Source organism: Planococcus citri, chromosome 3 (genome assembly GCF_950023065.1).
Source record: "Planococcus citri chromosome 3, ihPlaCitr1.1, whole genome shotgun sequence".
In the NCBI taxonomy this organism is placed as follows: Eukaryota; Metazoa; Arthropoda; class Insecta; order Hemiptera; family Pseudococcidae; genus Planococcus; species Planococcus citri.
In genome coordinates, this window is record NC_088679.1 from 2503769 (window position 1) to 2519412 (window position 15644).

Consider the following 15644-nt stretch of genomic DNA (forward strand, 5'->3'; position numbering starts at 1 on the left):
TGTCTTTAGGTGCTATCTCAATCAAGGCATTTCATCCCCCTAGGTACATATTCATTATCATCAGAGTTTGGTAACAAACACTTATCATCCTCTATCCCATTACATTGGCGCTCTTCCTAACCTTTACATTATCCTCGGAGCGTGGACTCCGTTCTTGTATATATGTCCATGGCGTTGTGGGTGTAATTTGCAATAGGTAGTTCTCCAAGACCCCAAACGTAAACTTCAGTATCTCTGATTAGGTACCGAGGTTATGGGAGATGCTCTCTCGATCTAGCTTGGCTTGGTTTCGTTGAAATCGGAGTGCATGATTTCAAAATGTGCACTCGTAAGTAGAAACAACTTGCTCGAATTTCTGTTAAAGACAAATGCCTACCAGTGTTGTCATAACACAATTTGTTTTTCATTACATTATACATATTATTGTTTCGTTTCAGATTCAATGAAATTTTTCGTTATGTTATTTTTCCGTTATTTCGTTGCATTGATAATTCCGTTACGTTATGTTTTTCGTTTAACGTTATTTCATCATTTTGTTTTTCGGTTATTTCGTTTCGTTTTTCATTATAGCACAAAAATGCCCAACTAAGGGGTTTCTCTGAAAAAAAAGCAAAAACTGAAAAAAGTACAAGGTTGGACAGTATACCTAAAGTCGCACCTCGGGAAGTCGGGAGTAATAAGGTCACATCTCAAAAAATATTGATTTTGATGTTTTTGCGTTTTTGGCCTTTTGGGGTTTGTATGACCCCCCCCCCCCCTCAACCAAAAATTACACTTTGAGTTGGGTACATTATCTAGATCCTGTAAAAAACGCAAATGGCCTAACTCAAAATCTCAACAACATTGCAAGTTGTTTGGAGTTATGAGGTAGGGTGTCCCAAGAAAAACAAAAGTTTAAATTCGGAAACGCATACCCTTTAAATTTTTTCGTTTTACCTCCAAAAGAATTTTAAACCTTTTCCCAACCCGATCGGAGCAAGTTATAACCCGTGCCGCAACGGCCCTAAAGTCACGTCATGAGTCACGCATTCTTAGAATTTTTTAAATTCGCAGAACCTTGCTTGTTGGGCATTATGAAAAGATGTACAAGAAAGGTCATATAGATACATTTTCCCCCAAAATTGAAAATTAAAGGTGCTAAATGACTTCTTGCAAAAATTATGCATTTGTAAGGAAAATTTATTTTAAATAGAGAATGAATCGAATACTTATGCATGTGCCTGCTCTCATCTGTCTTGCTCGCCTGTCTTGTGTCTCCATCGTCTCTCTCACTCTGTTTCTAGGTCACTGTCATCGTCAATGAGTAAGAATAGAATACCCTATACCCCCCCCCCCTTTGATGTTACATTTTACTTACTGTCACACCTGGTCTTTCTCAATCTCGCTCGCATACTCTTTCTCTCTCTCGCTGGCTACTTGTTTTCTTTCTCACACCTTCTCTATTTTGGAACTGGTTGCCTGTACATGCGGCCCGACCCCCTATGCTTGTTGCTGGGCATCGGACGCGCATCTCCGCACATTGGCTTTTTATTTCACGTACCTAAATATTACGTAAACGTTGTGCTGCTTGTGCTTTGATTTGTGCCTCCGGAGATTTGTTATATTGGTGAGTGTTTCACTGAGTGAGTACAGCTTTTAATTCTGCTTTATTATTTCGTGTGCTTTTAGATATCTTTATTCTGATATATTTTTGATATGTGCTTATTATGCTTAATGCTGTTTGCATTCTTGTTGGTTGGTACCTAGTTCAGGTACCGGATGGCTACCTACTAGGCATGGTAGACGTTACCCTACCTCATACTAAAATGTGGGCCCATCGGAGAGAGAGCACCCAGTTGTACCCTGGGATGTGCTCAGACTCATTTTCCAGACCAGCACTTACTAGACAATCTAAAGGCTAATATGCGGACTAGATTGGGTACTCTAGTAAGTAGGTATCAGTCAGATACTGGACCTGAGAATGGCATGTTTTTTATGTTTTATTATTTCGTTTTGAGTATTTGTTCTGAGTATTTTGTTGTGCTTGTATTTTGAGCTGCTGTACTCAAACGCACCTGTAATTTTTGTTACAGGTCCAGACTACTGAAGTTCAATTGTCCAGCTATCCAGTCTTGCCCATATTCTCGCCTACCTACTTAATAGATATTTTAATTCGCATCTACGAATTCGCCTATTGTACCTATAATCAATTGTGAGGAATGAATAGCATTTCATTTTGAAGATTGAGTATCCTACCTTCATTTAGCGTAAGAATACTTTGAAAAATAAAATCTTAAAGAGGAAATATTTCAATGTTTGGAAAACATTTTGAGTTAAGTATAACCTTTGATTAAAGTTGACGTGGAGGTGAATGGAAGCGGAATGCCGACTGTACGGAAGTATTCTGTATACGCGTACGTGTGTACGTGCGCGTATACATGCTAGCAATCCTAACGGAAGCGCCCAAAAAAAAGTTCATAACGTCAAAATTGTAGAGAATTGAATTTCCAATCGACATAATGTCGTTAGTTTTTTTCTAGAGTGCTTAGTTTTTGAGTTTTTCTCAAAAAACTAAAATTTCAATATATATGCAAATTAATTTTTCTGAAAAATGTTCTAAGCATTTTTAAAATTTTCTGTTTTGGAACAAACCTACAAAAAATACACTCCTTGTGATTATTTTACATCTTAAAAACGTTCAAAACTATCGAAACTGTTTTCTGACACTTTGTATGTACGAAATTTGCTCAAAAAAGGTGGAGTTTTTTGAGATGTGACCTTATAACTCCAAACAACTTGCAATGTTGTAGAAATTTTGAGTTAGGCCCTTTGCATTTTTTACATGATCTAAGCAGCATACCCGACTCAAAGTGTTATTTTTGGTTGCAGGGAGTCATGCAAACCCCAAAAATGCAAAAACATCAAAATCGATTTTTTTTTTTGAGATGTGAACTTATTACTCCCGAGGTGCGATATCACCTGTCAAAAGCAGAATCAAAATGAAGAATAAATTATTTCAACTTACGTCAACAATATCTTGTGCACTGGTTTCTCGTTTGAGTGATGGGAAATGTAAGAAGCAGTATTTAGAATCTGCTGTGAATAATAAAAAAAATTACGTTCGTAGGTACTCATAAATATACCTGCTTACTGAAATATTCAACTCATTTATGCATAGGTAAGTATGGTACTAAAGAAATAACATACAGGGTGCCCAGAAATATCGTGACCCCCTAAAAAAGTTTTCTGCTAAATGTTTCGGTTGATCACAGTGAATGATAATAAAAATAATGATAGCGCATGATCGGTTGTTAGACTGAGGTGATAACATTCCACCAATCATATGCATCTATTTCGCATTGCCAACCTATATTTTTGATAAAAAAAAAAACTTTCTTAGGGGTTCACGAAATTTCTGGGCACCCTGTAGGTAACAAGAAATAAGCATTCACGTACAGGCACAGACATCAGTGTGTTTTTCATTTTGAAATCGGTAAATCACTGCAATAAGGCTTTTCCTCAGACTATCTTTCGTGAATTTCAACGACCGAAGTATTTCATCCAACTCTTCCTCACATTCCAAATGAGGAAGGTGATCCGAGTAGGTACCTCGAGCTGATATCTGCATTAACTCTTCCATGTCTTCAGAGAATTGGTCCACAGTTAGATTCATTTGCTGCGTGATAATGCGTTTGAGTAGCTCAGTCGATTCTGTTTCTAACTGTAGGAGCAGACGCCATTTGTACCTTTCCTTCAAGGTCAGTTGCCTAAGCCATATAGGAGATAGATATTCGAACAGTTTGGATACTTCAGTCCGCAAAGATAATTTTACCTTCAGCGTCTTTGTTTCTCTTAACACATTTTCCTGAAAAAAAGTGGAAAATTCTGGTTCTCAAAATTGAATAGGTATCAAGTACATGCAATAAATGTTGAAGAAATTATCAAACTAACAACGATAGTCCAGGAGAATTAGCATTCCATAGGGAAAAGTTTGATAACAAGTTGAACTTTGGTATTGCGGGAGTTTTTTGATACGCTGAACGCGAATTTTCGGTGTCCGGGTGAATCCGGTGTACGCTTCTCCCTTTTCTGTGGGCTTTAAGCCCCCCAAATTTGGTTTTTGGAGTATTACTCCGAAAATATGCATTTTTACGAAAAAATCCGTTTATATATTTTGTTCTTTTCGTAATTTTTCATGTACCAATTGTGAGAACGGCTTCCTACTTGAAGAACCTAATGAGTATGACTCGACTGAGGGAACACTTAATATCTGAAAACGAGGAAGACTCCACTGACAATGACTTAACTGACAATGAATCCATAGACGAAACGTACGAGTATGAGAGTGATGACGAGGACTTGAGTGAGGAGGAGTACTGCCGTTCTATTGATTCCTCCTCAGATGATGAAGAAAGAATGATAGAGGTAGAATGAATAAAGTTTAATTGTTATGATGTAAATAAGTACATAATTCAAGTAAAAAATCTATAAATCTATAAAATTTTTATTGTATGACCGTGTAAATAAAGCATCTTTATTTCGATTTTGTTATGAAAAGTGTAGTAATTTATAAAGAAAAAACAGAACTTTCAGCCACTTCGATAAAGAGGGAGGAAGGGTGGGAAGAGAAATGTGCTCGCTGAAGACGTACCTACTGACCCTTGAAAAGGTTCCTCAACACAATAAAATATCTTTTTTTTTTTGAAGAAAAGTGGAATATCTCACTTAAGTATTTTGGAAATTTCTCCAAACACTTCTTTGAGTGACCATGGGTTCACCCCCCTTGGGATTGAAAACTTCGCTGACCCCCTCATTCGACGGGGAATTTAGAGGAGAACAAAATCGATACGAAGCATTTCTACGTAAAAATGCATACTTTCGGAGTAATACGCAAAAAACCAAATTTGGGGGACTTAGGGTCCACAAAAAGGGGGGAGCGTACATTGGATTTATCCGGACACCTCAAATTCGTGTTCAGCGTATCAAAAAAAAAAACATATACCAAAATTCAGCTTCAAGTGAAATGTTTTCTTATGATCTTAATCTTATCCGTTAAACTCATTAAGCTGGACTAGGAGGTGGCAGGGGCGGGGAGGGGAATTTGTTGAGTATCTACTGACCCGTGTTAAGGATCGTGACGTTATGGAATACATTTTTCATGCATAAAAAATGGAATACGGACCATCCCAATTACATATTTTGGAAATATATTTTCGGAGTAATACGCCAAAAACCAAATTTGGGGGGCTTAAAGTCCACAAAAAAGGAAGAAGCGTACACCGGATTCACCCGGACACCCAAAATTCGTGTTCAGCGTATCAAAAAACCCCCTATACCAAAATCCAGCTTGTTATCAAACTTTTCCCTGTGACCCTATTTGTTGAGCTAATTCTCCTGGACTAGGAAGGCACAATCCTGGGGTTTTTAAGGATCCTATTCAATGCACCCACCAGTGGTCCCCTAACCTACCCAGTCCGCCACTGTTTGCAGAGTTTCCAAGTTCAAGTTGGACCCCGGATGCGAATTCCGAATAAATATCCATTTACTAAATTAGGCCTTCTTATATTCTTTGACTTGAATTTTGGGATGCCCTGGATAGCCTATGAACTTATTTGAGTATTGACGAAAAAATAAAAGTATACATATCCAGCAATCTCACGTCCCTGCTAACTGCTTAAACATTTGTCAGTAGACTCCCCACACCTTGTAGATTCATATGACACCTCTTCAAAAAGTCATTTTCTAAAAAGTTTATGAGTTTGCTGATGTACATTATTGAGAACATTGTTTTGGTACAAACCTAGAAAATACACTTTTGTGACTATTTTTCTCAAAACGTTATTTTGGGTTGCGGAGGGCCGAGCTGGGGCCACACATATACAAATTCTAAAAATGCAAAAATGTCAAAATATTTTTAGCCAAATTTTTGTAAAAAATGATTTATAATTACTCAGTACATAGAACCCTAAAAGTGGCCTTTGATGTTGATGACAATAACCTAGATCAACCCTGAATCTCAAATGTTAAAAATGATGTAAAATCGCGTCATTATCAATAATTATTTATCATGGCGTTTTTACTGGTAATTCATTGAATATTGAGATACATTGTATTCTTTAAGTCAATAAACATCGAAGATGACTTTGTAATCTATAGTATACAGCTACAAGCAAAAAAAGTTCAGCAGGCTCTCATTTGGCTCCAATTATACCTAGGAAGCTAATTTTTTTTTCAATAGAAAGCTCTCGATGAGTACTTGATGCGAAAAATATAGCGAAGCCCAAATTTTGATTTTTAGGGCCCCAAATTCAAGAAAAAGAGGGCTAAATTCAACATAAAAAAATTTTGGAAGTATGTTTTCTTCCAAATTGCATTATAAACCAATTCCAAAATTTGAACCAATTTGGTCCCATACAGAGGGAGAAATGGCCCAAAAACTAATTTTTGGGCCCCCTCCTCTAAATTTATGAAAACTGAACCGATTTTGCTCATTTTTTTTTTCAAAATATTCCTTATGACGTGTAGATATGTTATAAAACATTTGTAATTCAAATGAAAAATTAAAAATCAAAAAAGCATTATTTTGAATAATCATAACTTTGAACTTTAATTTCTCAGCCGAATATTTCCAATTTGCTAAGCATTTTATTTATCATCAAAATAATAGTAAACAAAAAATCCAACTTATACTTCTCAGCTGAGTATTTCTCTTTTCAATTACTCATTTTGCTTAGTTTGTTGTAAGGAAAGGGACTTGGGGGCATCGACCTTTTATTCTCCTCATCTGGACCGCGATTCGGAGAGTTCATTTTGATGCAAACCTCCCAAATCGAGTTTGTAAAGAATGCCTCTGCGCATTGCGCGAACTCGTCTCTTACCTTACCCCACTTACCTAGCGTACGATCATAATCGCGTGTGGAAGGTGGTTATCTCCTTCCACACGCGATCATGATGGATTAGGATCATACGTGCGCAGAGATAGAATCGATTATAATCGATGCTACATCGATGATTTTCTTCAAAATAATCGGAAATAATCGATTAATCGACGGCCAAACACAGCAAAACATGACGTCATGCGGAACGATCGGTACCTTGGCCCACTGCAACTTAACCATTGACCAATGAAAAAGCCTAAAATATTAGTACAATATAGGTAGCGCCAAGACTCGATTAATCGGCCGATTAATCGATGCTGTCCGATTATTTAATCGGACCGATTATAATCGACTATAATCGATTATAATCGGTAATCGTTCCATCTCTGTACGTGCGGTGAGTGGGGTAAGGTAAGAGACGAGTTCGCGCAATGCGCAGAGGCATTCTTTACAAACTCGATTTGGGAGGTTTGCAGCAGATATTTGCTTGAATTCCGATTGGAATCGCTGTCCAGATAGGGAATAAAAGGTCGATGCTTGGGGGCAACCTTGAAAAAGCGAGCTCTAAGAGAGAAAAGGGAGAGAGATGGGGGGTTTGGGGGCGCAGTCCCCAAGAGCGAGTTCCGAGGGCGAAGCCCGAGGAACGAGTACAGGGGTGAGGCCGCGAAGCGGCCGGGGGGCGGAGCCTCCTAGTATTTTTATACTCGCGATTCAAAACTCGTTGAAGCATAATTTTTTCCCCGAAAAAAAAAACTTTTTTTTTTGATATTGTGAGCAAGGGTGGTGGGATGGTAGAAATTTTTTTGCTCCAACATTTCTTTAAAGGTACCCAACAATGTTTCATCAGAATTTCAAAAATCTGAGGACTGGGGCACTTCGCCTATTTTACCGAGGAACACCTTTTCAACTACCTTGATACATATAAGTAAAAAAAATTCTGCACGCATAGTTTTACGATCGCGCGGTATAAATTAATTTTTAATTTCACATTCTGAGGTAAAATTTTACGCTGAACAATTTTAGTTCCCCTCGATTTTCGCCATTTGTCCATAATTTTGGAGAAAAACATAAAAAAGGTGGTTGTTTGAGAGTATTTTGAGCTTTTGAGCTTGACCCACCACTCCAAATGGCCGGGTGATGATTTCTATAGAAAGTAGATCTGAAGCTACATATTTGACGAAAAAAATCGTTTGGTAAGTATGTTTTTACGTTCCGGAGTAGGTAATGTCGATTCAAAGTTTTCTTTTGTTTCCCCTTCTTCCACCATACTATGAAAAATTCTGAAAAAATTCAGGCAGGTACCCCCATGTATCCTCTAACTATATTCGTTCACAAAAAAAAATATCTCAAGCACGCGCTGATGCAGAATTTTCCCCTTGAAAAAAATTACTGGCCCCTCTTGTCTGAGGGGGGTGGGCTTTGGGCTCAGAATTATTTTTTGAGGTACTGAACATTATCAAAATCCGAGGTTGAGGGCATTTTGCCTATCTTAATGGGGGGTACCCTTTGAACAAAAGTTAACTCAACGAACGCAAAGATATAAAAATAAGTATGACCACCAAAGGCAGCGTTCGAAAATATTGCAAATGTCTCAACACTGCATATTTTTCATACAGTCCACTAACAACACAACAATTCTCTCATTCGAAGTAGGTAACAACATTAGAGGGTGAACATTGGTCGGTCGGCTCGGGGGTTTAAAATGTCTGTATAAATGAGCTTTGATTCATAGCAAGTACATTTTAATGTTTTACTTTCGAGTATACAAAATAAACTGAATCATATCAAAATGATTCTATTTCTCGCATTCGCGACAGGGAATAGGAAATTCACACTTTGCAAAATAGCATGAGCCCTAAGTAAGCCGCATACTGTACCTTATAATAACTTTTCAATTTCTCACGGTAAGTACCTACTTACTAATTTTACATTCAGAGCACCTTGGACTTGTGCAGCCATAAAGCCCCATTCTGCATGAAAATCTCTTGCGATAAGTTGCTCGGATGAATCATTGTACTTTTCTTTCAAGTATTTTATTATTCGTTCCCTTGCTTCATTCTAAAAAAAATAAATATGTAAATAAATAAATAAGTAGTACGTACCTAATAATTGACATAAAGTATGCAGGGTGCCCAGAAATATCGAGTACCCCTAAAAAAGTTTTCTACTAAAATACTTTGGTTGGTTGACCGGATTCTTATGACGCTGAGATCTCAGCAACGGCTGAACCGATTTTGCTCGGTGACCTCTCAAAAAAAAGGTTTTGACCCGTAGATGTGCAGGTTTTGATCAAAAGTTTGAAAAATTGCACCAAAAAGCTCAAAAAAGCTCAAAAATTGATTTTAGCCTATACGTAGCACATTCGATGTATACATAGTAGTACATATATTACACCTTGAAAGAGCATTGAAAAAAGTCAAATGTTGAAGAAAAAAGTTTTAAAAAAGTTGCGCCGTAAAGCTTAAAAAAGCTCAATAATTGATTTTAGCCTATACCTAACGGATTCGATGTATACACAGTAGTACATACGTATATTATACCTTGAAAGAGCATTGAAAGAAGTCAAATGTTGAAGAAAAAAGTTTACAAAAAAGTTGCGCCGTAAAGCTCAGAAAAAGCTCATTAATTGATTTTAGCCTATACCTAACGCATTCGATGTATATGCAGTAGTACGTTTATTACACCTTGAAAGAGCATCAAAAGAAGTCAAATGTTGAAGAAGAAAGTTCACAAAAAAGTTGCGCCGTAAAGCTCAAAAAAGCTCAATATTCATCAAAAAGCTTATAGTCAGACCGAATTCTTTTGACTGCGAGATCGTAACAATGGCTGAACCGATTTCGCTCAGTGACCTCTCAAAAAACAACTTCTGAACCATACATATGCAGGTTTTTATCAAAAGTTCTAAAAGTTGCACCATAAAGCTCAAAGAAGCTCAACAATTGATTTTCACCTATACTTAGCGCATTTGATATATACATAGAAGTACGTATATTATGCCTTGAAAGAGCACCAAAAGAAGTCAAATGTTGAAGAAAAAAGTTTACAAAAAAGTTGAGCTGTAAAGCTCAAAAAAGCTCAATGATTGATTTTTGCCTATACCTAGCGCATTTAATGTATACAGAGAAGTACATATATTATACCTTGATAGAGCATCAAAAGAAGTGGAATGAAAAGTTCTAAAAGTTGCACTGTAAAGCTCAAAAAAGCTCAATAATTGATTTTAACCTATACACAGCGCATTCGACATGTACAAAGAAGTACATAAATTATATCTTGAAAGAGCATCAAAAGAAATGAAATGCTGAAGAAAAAAGTTAACAAAAATAGTTGTGCTGTAAATCTCAAAACAGCTCAATATTTATCAAAAAGCTCAATTAATTAATTTTTGATTGTATGTAGTTTCAATCTCAATCGTAAAAAGCTGACGGTACATTTTTTTCAAACTTTGAAATCAATCAATGTCCTATTGACAAAATTATGCATAAAAACAGGCGTGTAGATGAGTAATGTGTGAAAGTCCAAAAAAAACGCATGCAATTCAGCTAATTCAGCCTGCGAATAGCATGCGTAAAAGTAAGCAAATAGCATGCGTAAAAGTAATGTTACAGCATGTAAAATAACAGGAAAATTGAAAAAAATTGAAAAAAATCTCTGCCCTGGGTGGGAATCGAATCTGGGACCTATGGTTTCCGACTTTCCGCGTTACCTAACCCACTCGGCCACTTCGCCGCTTGCGAAGTGACGAGTTATTTCCACATAAATGCTTCTGCATTGTGAACTTGATAAATTTTAAAATTTTTCTCAAGTCCAAAAAGTGCAAACGTTTATGGGGAAATAACTCCACTCTTTGCAAGCAGCGAAGTGGCTGAGTGGGTTAGGCGACGCGGATAAAATAATACTGCGGGTCCCGGGTTTGATTCCCGCCCAGGGTAAAAAAATTTTTACAATTTTTATTTCACTTGACATGCTATAACATTGCTTTTATGCATGATAATCGCAGGCAGAATCGCATGCTTTTTTTGAAAAAAGTCCAAATTCACGCATGCTTGTGCTATGCATAAAAGCATGCGTTTTAGCATGCTATCGCATAATTTTTGTCAATAGGGATGGTAGTTTCATTCTAAATGGAACTTTTTTTGATTGGGGGGGGGATGCTGAAAAAAAAGTCAACAAAAATAGTTGTGGTGTAAAGCTCAAAAAAGCTCAATATTCATCAAAAAGCTTATAGTAAGACCAAATTATTTTGACTGCGAGATCTTAACAACGGCTAACCCGATTTTGCTCAGTGACCTCTCAAAAAATAACTTTGCAGGTTTTTATCAAAAGTTCTAAAAGTTGCACCATAAAGCTCAAAAAAGCTCAATAATTGATTTTTGCCTATACCTAGCGCATTTGATGTACGAGGCACGGCTGATAAATAACGCACGCGGCACTCTGGCGGAGAGCCTAATTCGCGTGTGGAACTGAGTGAGCGCTCATTTTGTAGCCTTAAGTCTGAGGAACACGATGCTGTATTCAGTTTTTCGATACGACTCATAGAAAAAATTTGAACGAATCCAAAGCGTCAGGTGATTTTTTTATCTGTCAACGCTGGATAGAGCTCGTACATTGGGGTCTAGTAGCAAGACTAATTCTTGTATCAACCCACATTTGCGCTCATTTTATAGTCCAAAGTCTGAGGAACACGGTGGTGTATTCACTTTTTTTGTTTGACTGGTACAAAAAGTTTTAAACGAATTCGAAGTGATCATGGCGTGGCTTAAGAAGGTTGAATTTTCGCTCAAAAAGCTCCTCAGTCACTTCATGTTCATCTAAAATTTTTCTAACATGTTTTACAAGAAAACTGAATACACGATCGTGTTCCTCAGACTTCAGGCTACAAAATAAGTGCTCACTCAGTTCAATATGTGAATTAGGCTCTCCGCCAGAGCGTAAATTGCACTAGCCTATCCAGCAGGCCATGAAGGATTCCTCTTGGTCCACTCAAATTCCTCCTGAAAAATTTTCTATGAATCATACAGAAAAACTAAGCACACCACCGTGTTCCTGAGACTTAAAGCTATAAATTGAGTATATTTGCGATGTAATTTAATGATTGATGCCGCCACTGGGGCGCTCTTTGCAGTATACTTGTGTTGTTTGGTTTGTCTCCTCATTGACAAAGCAAGTTTCTTCTCCATCACTTCTGCTTCGTCAAAATTTTTCTATGAGTCCTATCGAAAAAATGAATACACCATCGTGTTCCTCAGACTTTAGGCTACAAAATGAGCGCTCACTCAGTTCCATACGCGAATTAGGCTCTCCGTCAGAGTGCTGCGTGCGTTATTTATCAGCCGTGCCTCGTATACAGAGAAGTACGTATATTATCTCGTACCTTAAGAGAGCATCAAAAGAAGTGGAATGTTGAACAAAAAACTTAGCAAAAATAGTTGAGCTGTAAAGCTCAAAAAAGCTCAATATTTGTCATGACTAAATTCTTTTGACTCTGAGATCTCAGCAACGGCTGAACCGATTTTGCTCAGTGACCTCTCAAAAAATTGCTTTTGGATCGTAGATGTGCAGGTTTTTAATAAAAGTTCTAAAAGTTGCACTGTAAAGGCTCAAAAAAGCTCAATAATTGTTTTTGCCTATACGTAGCGCATTTGACATATACAGTGAAGTACACATATTATACCTTGGAAGAGCACCGAAAGAAGTCAAATGTCGAAGAAAAAAGTTTACAAAAAAGTTGCGCCATAAGCTCAAAAAAGCTCAATAATTGATTTCAACCTATATACAGCGCATTCGACATGTACACAAAGAAGTAGGTATATTATCTTGAAAGAGCATCACAAGAAATGGAATGTTGAAGAAAAAAGTTGACAAAAATAATTGTGCTGTAAAGCTCAAAAAAGCTCAACATTCGTCAAAAAGCTCACTAATTGATTTCCGTTCAAGTTTTGAAGGAAGCTTTGAGTCTAAACATTTGTACCTACACCTCTTCAACCTTTTATATCAATCGATTTTATGTACCTAGTTTCAATCACCATCGTAAAAAGCTTAAAAAGCTGACGTTGGTACACTTTTTCAACCTTTGAAATCGATTGATTGCAGTTTTATTCGACATGGAACTTTTCTTTTGTGTGTGTGGGGGGGGGGAGGTGGTGGTGGTGAAAAATAAGGTAACCTTTGAAATCAATCGATTGTATGTAGTTTCAATCTCCATCGTATAAAGCTGACGTTGGTACACTCTTTTTCAACCTTTGAAATCAGTCAATTGTAGATGGAACTTTTCTTTAGTGGGGGAGAAGAGTGAAAAATAAGGTAATGATTAAAGTAGTAGTGGTAGTAATATTTATTCAATCTGTTACTTAAGTAACATTCAGAAAACACAGGTGAAGAGGGCTTTAAACCTCTAAAAACTAAATAAATTATATAAATCTAAATTTTAGATCAATGATATCTGCTAAGTCTATATGTATCTACAGAGTTCACCGTTTCTAACATAAGAGAGTTGGGGTGTTTATACAATTGTTTGGCGTATGCTTCGCTAAGAATTGAAATTTCTTTTTTGACAGAATTAATTTTAAAATCGTGTAATTTACAATTGTAGTTTGGAACTTTCTTTGGAGGGGGGGGGGGTGGATCAAATCAAAAATAAGGATTTCCAACCTCTGAATTCGATATGGAACTTTTTTGGGGGGGAGTGAAAAATAAGGAGGGTATGGTTAGAGTTCAAAATTGATCAATTATATGTATTTTCAATCTCATTGTAAAAAGCTGACGTAGGTATGATTAAAGTAATTCTAAAAAGTATGTAATTTACAAATTGTAGTTTGGAACTTTCTTTTGATTGGGATGAAAAATAAGTATTTTCAACCTTTGAAATCGATCGATTTTATTTTCATTCGACATGAACTTTCTTTTTTTTGGGGGGGGGGGTGAAAAATAAGGAGGGTATGGTTAAAGTTTGAAATTGATCAATGATTATATGTATTTTCAATCTCCATCATAAAAAGCTGACGTTGGTAGACATTTTCAACCTTTGAAATCGATTGATTGTAGTTTCATTCGACATGGAACTTTTTTTGGGGGGGAGGGGAGATGAAAAATAAGGTAGGTATGATTAAAATAATAATTCTTGAATAAAATCAACACCTAATCTTCCTTTCTCAGGAAATTCTACTACAACTAAATCTAATGCAAACAGGAAATTCTGGGGCTCAAAACACAGCTACCTTTACGTGGTGAGCCCTGAATCATTCATCATTAAATTGAATGAACCAAAAGCTGTGATACAACTATACCGTCACCAACCATCTCCATATTCTTACATCGTTCCTTCCAATTCTATGTATCTTCCCCCATTCTAACATTGAATCCGTTCAAACGTAGCGCATTTATGCGCGTTGTTAACGTACATATGAATCTATTTCACGTTGCCAACTTATATTTTTAATGAAAAACTTTCTTTGGGGTACTCGATATTTCTGGGCACCCTGTAAGTAAATGCCTGTAGTTTCAATTGCACCCAAAGATGTAACATTAAACTGATATTTCTGAAATAGGTCTACACACTCACCTTCCTCGGAAGGATCAAGCTGCGAGAGAAATTCATTTACAATCTAAAGTAAATGTAATGCACTTACCATGTTTCTTGGTCCGAGAATTGTAAGGTTTTCTTTGCTAGTTCCTACTTTCGTATTGGGGAGAGAGCTGCAGGTAGTTGCAAATGAATAAGCTGTAAAAATACGCGTTGTTAAGTAGAGTAAGCTGGGGCACTAGAGTAAGCAGGCAGGCAGGCAGTTAGGCAGGTAGGTAGGTAGGTAGGTAGGTAGATAGGTAGGTACAGGGTGCCCAGAAATATCGGGTACCCCTAAGAAAGTTTTTCATTAAAAATATAGGTTGGCAACGTGAAATAGATGCATATGATTGGTGGAATGTTATCTCTCCAGTCCAACAACCAATCATGTGCTACCTATCATTATTATCATTCACTGTGACCAACCAAAGTATTTTAGCAGAAAACTTTTGTAGGGGTACCCGATATTTCTGGGCACCCTGTAGGTAGGTAGGTAGATAGATACGGGAAGGCCATTGCCCGTTTGCGCACAGCCATTGCCTCCCCCCTTCATGATTACCTTATTAGTCCAGTCAATAAAGCACTTTTTGGAGGTAAACCCAAACAAAATTGCGACAAAAGATTTTTTTGCTTTAAAAGGTCTAGGATGATGTCCTAAACAACATATCCGGAGCCGCCCCCGATCCACCTGGTGCGTCCCCCCCACAGTGGATTTTAGCCCCCCAAAACACGTTTTTCGCCTTTTTCTCCCCCGCATTGCATTTTAGCGAAAAATGTGTGGTCAGATAAAAAAATCTACGTCAAATTCCCGATCTAACGATGTATCAACTTCCCTTGTAGGTAAAAGGGGGGTGGGACTATAACCATTTAAAGAAGGGGGTTTTCTGAAAAATGCATAAAGGCTATATAGCCGCCTAAGAGGGGTGAAATGGTCTCCGAGAGCGTTTGGATTGATATTATCATGGATGGTGGGTACCATTGAGAAACTTCCGCGTGGAAAATTTCAGATCCACAGTCCCTCCCCTTTTTGGGGAACCCCCCTTTTCTAAAATTTCAATACCATTTTTCTCAGCCCCATGTGAACAGATTTTTAAAATTTTACCGACTTTGCCGTGAAACGGAAAGTCAAGGTATTGTATTTGTCATGATGGTTCAAGAATTTGGTGGGGGTGGGTTTTCTTGACGTTTTGGAGTGTGCTGATCACGATAAGACGTATGGCGCAAAA

At 37.3% G+C, this 15644-nt stretch overlaps 1 protein-coding gene across 3 annotated transcripts in view; it reads right to left on the reverse strand.

Annotated features, from left to right (window-relative positions):
* Positions 1–15644, reverse strand: part of LOC135841768 (uncharacterized) — a 52495-nt gene that overhangs the window by 11741 nt on the left and 25110 nt on the right. For 2 of the 3 annotated variants that reach the window (XM_065358934.1, XM_065358936.1), the window contains exons 6-7: positions 3436–3844; positions 3005–3075 (exon numbers count right to left, since the gene is read on the reverse strand). In XM_065358934.1, coding sequence (XP_065215006.1) covers positions 3005–3075; positions 3436–3844 — 480 coding nt within the window. The remainder of the gene's footprint in view (positions 1–3004; positions 3076–3435; positions 3845–15644) is intronic. The other variant, XM_065358935.1, reaches the window with a different exon arrangement.